Genomic DNA, 4988 nt, shown 5'->3' on the forward strand with positions numbered 1-4988 from the left:
GAACGGCGATGAGCAACGAGTGGCACCGAAAGGTTCTTCACAGACACAGGTATTCACGTCCAGTTCTTTTAACCTTCTTCTGCTGCAAACTTTGTATTATTCATGCCTTCAGAGCATGGATCACGATGTGTTATGCCTTCCTTTTTTCCCTTTTCCTTTTCGTCTCTTTTTTGTTTTTTAATTTTTTTCTAGTGTTTTGCATTGTCGCTCTAGAATAGAGTTGTCAGAACGAGATGAGGTGTCGCCGCTGCTAGGGTTCCTTGCGAGGTCAAGAAATGGAGAGAGAAAAAAAAGGGGGAAGACGAAAGGGGTTAAATAAATCCGGTTTCGTTAGGTTTCAAATTTCAAAAAGGAAACGGGTCGGGTTCGTCATAGAAGCTGGGTGATGAGAGAGGACGAAGGAAGCAAATGGATTAAACTAAGGAAACCCAAAAATTCGCCGTTGGATGGTCTCCTGTCCAGGTGGCAGCATCCTAGATGGTGCTGGACGCTCCAGCTCCCCCGACGGCAGGACTGGAGCCAAATCCAAGCAATTGACGCTCATCGTCTTCACTGCAGAAGTAATCGATGCTCTGAGATCCAGGTACCCTTTTTCTCTTTCGCTGTCTCTCTCGCTCTCTGATATGGTATGGTCTAATCTTCTTCAATGGAAGACCATACCAGGTGCGAAATCATGGAAATCCTCCTGATTTAGGGTTAACGGTGACTGGAAGCCAATATTGGCTCGAAACCTCCAATTTCCCCTTCGTTGTTCTCTTATCGTTGAACTCTAGAGTTCAAAAATAATTTTATGACCTGTTGGATAATTGTGATCTAACCATTCAAATCAACCCTGTTGGATAGTTGTATTTCGAACATTCTATCCTTCACATCTCCTCCAGATTCGTGCAGGTTGTCGGTTGTTTCTTCGGCTTTTCGATCGGCGGCAAATTCTGACTCAGTGTGGGAGAAGTTCTTGCCCTCCGATATCCACCAGATCCTCTCCTCATCGGTTTCTCCGTCGTCTCTGTCTAATTTCTCGTCTAAGAAGGAGCTCTTTCTCCATCTCTGCGATAATCCCCTTCTCATCGACAACGGCTCCAAGGTAAAACCACCATACACTGCACACCCTATTATTTCTAGCTCTCGAACAATCTCTGTATCATGAGGTGGGATATCCATAGTCCTATAACTGTTTGTTTTGTCCATTCTTACTGATCTTGCTCAAACAGAGAGAGTGAAGTGAGACAAGCAGTGTTAATCCAAAACTGCTATTAATCATGTCTTTGTCGGGATTTCAGGTTTATAAGATCAAAGACAATTTGAATTCTATAATTTGAAAAAATATATTCAGAGTAATTGGTTTCCAGGGGGAAACTTTAGGGAAGAGAAAATCTGGGTTTTACAGAATTTTGTTTTTTTTTTTTTTAATAAATGATGGAGATATTTTGGTAGTTCTCTGATAAGGATTTCTTTCAAATTAAGAATTAATGTAAAGGCACTTTAATTAGCATAAACACTGAACAGAAAGAATTTAATAGAACTATTGAATGGCAATTGCATGGTATTGCATTCCAATTTGCTTTCTAACCCATGATTTTGGATATTAATAAATTGATTTCCCCACAAAATAGGATGGGTTAAAACTAAGCTAGAATTACCGAACATTGGTAAGTGAATCCTGAAGTCTGGATCTCTGAGGAGTTGTGACATCAAAATATGGAATTTCAGCCTTTCACTTTGTGATAATTCAAGAAAAAACATTCATGTTCTGTAATAGGCTTACTGCTCAATCCTTTCAACTAGTGATGAATGATTTATATTAAGTTAGAATTACTGATGCATTTTGCACTGAGATTCTTATAAATTTAGTGATTTGATATTCATGCATTGATGCTGTTGGAACCCTAGTTTATGGTATTAAATACACTTTTCCTGAGTTTGTCTGCACTTTCCTTGTTGCTGGAGGGGTATCAGCATTTGCACTTTTAAAGGTGAGGAGTTTTAGCCTTCTCTTGGTTATGTATGTGCTCATATAGTTGCAGAAAAGTTTCTCTGCTTGATTTGAACCTAGTTTAGAAAACTATAGACATGCAAATGAAATACGGTGGCTTCCTTTTGATAAATCTGTATTTTAGATGCTATTATTGTGTTTGATGAATGATGTCAGTGTCAGCTGCAGATTGATATAATGCCCGTACTCCTGAATTTTAAACAGGAAACATATTAAACACCTGTTGTATTGTTTCCATTTCTGTTTTTATTTATGCTGAATTTTGATATTATTGTTGAAGCCCATGGCCGTTTAATGGCCATATGTATCTGTAAATTTTTTTTTGCCTTACCTGTATTTATTAACTCTGGCTTCACCCATTGTGGACTGCGGTACTGCCATGTCCTCTTAAAATAACCCCAAAGCCAAGTCCACTAACTAGAGATTTGTCTTGGCAGAGATGTCGACCTCTCGCTCTTGCATGAGATGTAAGAAGAATACAGTTATCCGTGATGACATCACAGGCACCTGCATCTGTACGTCTTGTGGTATCGAGCAAGAATTTGATAACTTCCAACACAGTTTTGGCGGCATCAGCGGCCCTCAGGGAACCTTTGTTCGTGTCGGTGCCTCAGCCTCTGGTTATGACTTCAGTTACAGAGAGAAGAAACTTTATGAAGCTCAGAAAGTGATCGAAGCCATCTCATTAAATCTTGGCCTCCTTGCTGCCACATCTGCCGAGGTCAAACAAATGGTCGAGACAATCACCGAAAGAGAGTTTGGTTGCGGCACTTGGTTCCCTATCCTGGTTGGGGCTTGCTCTTATATTGTTATGAGAAAGAACAATCGATCGCTCGCAATTGCCGAAGTCGCCTCGGTGGTTGAATGTGATATTCATGAGCTTGGCCGCATGGTTGCTCGTGTTGTTGATTTCCTTGACTTGAAATTGCCTGAATTTGATATCGTGGCCCATTTTGAACGGGCGATTCGGAATTGCCCTAGTTTTGCTGGGATTTCCAATGACAAGATGGATAAGATGATTAAGCAGGGTAGGTTTCTATTGCAGTGTGCGGTGAATTGGTTCCTGACGACAGGACGAAGGCCCCTTGCTGTAATTGTCGCTGTTTTGGCCTTTGTAGCTGAACTGAATCAAGTTCGAGCTAGGATTGAAGATATAGCAAAGGAATTACACGCAGCGGTGCCTACGAGCAAACAACGGCATAAAGAGCTCTTACAGACACTTGTAAAAGTGGCACAAGCCTTGCCTTGGGGGAAGAACATTACGGTGAAAAACATTGTCCAAAATGCACCTTTCGTGATTCAATACATAGAGATGAAGTCAAGGTCGAAGTGTGGCATTAGGAATGAGAATGTAGGACTTGCTGGGTTCAAAGTTAAAGAGATTGTCAACCAGTGCTTGCAGGAAGATGATTTATATTCTACTTATGATGGCAAAGCTGAAAAGGATTCACAGTATTTTGATGTTAGGAACAGGAATGGAATCCCGAGTGTGTGTTCTGATGAGATGGAGATGTTAAAGCTATCACAGGAGTGCTTGGCTATGATTTATTCAAAATTCAAGAATGAGTATTATTTTCATGAGTCAACAGATGAGAGTGGAGAGTCTCATAGAATAAAAAGGAGAAGAGGAAGTGGTGTTCCGGTGCATGAGTGGTGGACTGGAGAATCGGATTTGTGTAAAAAGCTCTCACTGAAGCAAATTTTGGAGAAGAATGTGGGGTTTAATACTTTGCCTCCATCTTTTGTTGCAAGTAGATTGTCATGTAAAAGAAGGAAAGAGAAGATAATGGCTGCTAAACAACGAATCAATAAGGTTATGCAACCTTGTAATGTTGTTTTAGGTGGAAACGAAGATTGTTGCCTCTCAGAAGACTTGCAAGCTGAGAAACAACAGCAGCAGGTAGTGAAAGATCATCTTATTGATTGGGAGGACTGTATTATTGAATTACTACTACTTCATATGGTGAAAGAGGATGAAATTGAACAGGGTCATTACAATACCTTATTGGATTTGCACATTTTTAATTCAGGGTGTAACTGCTAGATATTGATCCTCAATGGTGTCTTTTGTCTGGAGAGAATTTTTCTTTGTATATCCTTTATAGCTTATAGACCGAACACATTGTTTATCCCATTCCTTCAATTCTTTTATAATTCTTGTTATGGATATTGCTACAGATTAATTATACATCCGTCCATCAAGTGATTTTTCTATTGATCTAAGTCCGTCTTTTTAATTTATTTATTTACTTTTAAGGTTTATTTATTTAATTTTAAGGGTTATCTTTCAGGTTTGTATATTTTTTTTTTCTATAGATTTTATTGAATTTCTACAGTTATTCTATTTCCTTCCATGGGTTTCTCCTATATTTGAGGATGCATAACATACGATTGTAGCCATAGTTTAAAATCTCGTTTCGGTCGGCCATTTTGGCCTGACCTATTTTTTTTCTATAGATTTTATTGAATTTCTACAGTTATTCTATTTCCTTCCATGGGTTTCTCCTATATTTGAGGATGCATAACATACGATTGTAGCCATAGTTTAAAATCTCGTTTCGGTCGGCCATTTTGGCCTGACCGAAATATCCGAGATACTAAGATTTCGGTTAATTTCGTCGGAATCTTGTCCTTTTTTGCGCAATATTTCAGTTGACTGTTTCTGTGGGTTTTAGGCCAAATTAAGGCCTGATATTTCATGGAAACCCTATTTTAGGTTATAAACATACGTAAATATTCATATTGCAAAAATAGTCATCCAAAGTGGTGTTTTGGATTTGCACCCTTGATTGGCATTATACGGTCGAATGCTAATGTGTACTTACACAGTGTTTAAGTACTAGAGGATATAATAAGCAAGTTGAAGAAGTAAATTATACAAACATAGAGTCAATGAGTCATAGAATTAAGTATATAATTTGGATGTCAATACACTTTCCTAATACAAATGTCTACTAATAATAATTATTGCGTCGTCTAGGATTGATCCCACTCA

The 4988-nt window shown here is 38.8% G+C and overlaps 1 protein-coding gene across 1 annotated transcript; it reads left to right on the forward strand.

Annotated features, from left to right (window-relative positions):
• The first annotated feature begins 2401 nt into the window (after positions 1-2401).
• LOC122639392 (plant-specific TFIIB-related protein PTF2-like) lies at positions 2402-4211 on the forward strand. The gene has a single exon (XM_043832241.1). It carries the CDS (start codon positions 2433-2435, stop codon positions 4035-4037), a length of 1605 nt encoding a protein of 534 aa, XP_043688176.1. The 5' UTR covers positions 2402-2432; the 3' UTR covers positions 4038-4211.
• Positions 4212-4988: the final 777 nt, after the last annotated feature.

Source organism: Telopea speciosissima, chromosome 9, assembly GCF_018873765.1.
Source record: "Telopea speciosissima isolate NSW1024214 ecotype Mountain lineage chromosome 9, Tspe_v1, whole genome shotgun sequence".
In the NCBI taxonomy this organism is placed as follows: Eukaryota; Viridiplantae; Streptophyta; class Magnoliopsida; order Proteales; family Proteaceae; genus Telopea; species Telopea speciosissima.

Coding starts and splice junctions, on each gene's coding strand:
- LOC122639392 (XM_043832241.1), top strand. CDS start 2,433: ATGTCGACCTCTCGCTCTTGCATGAGATGTAAGAAGAATACAGTTATC.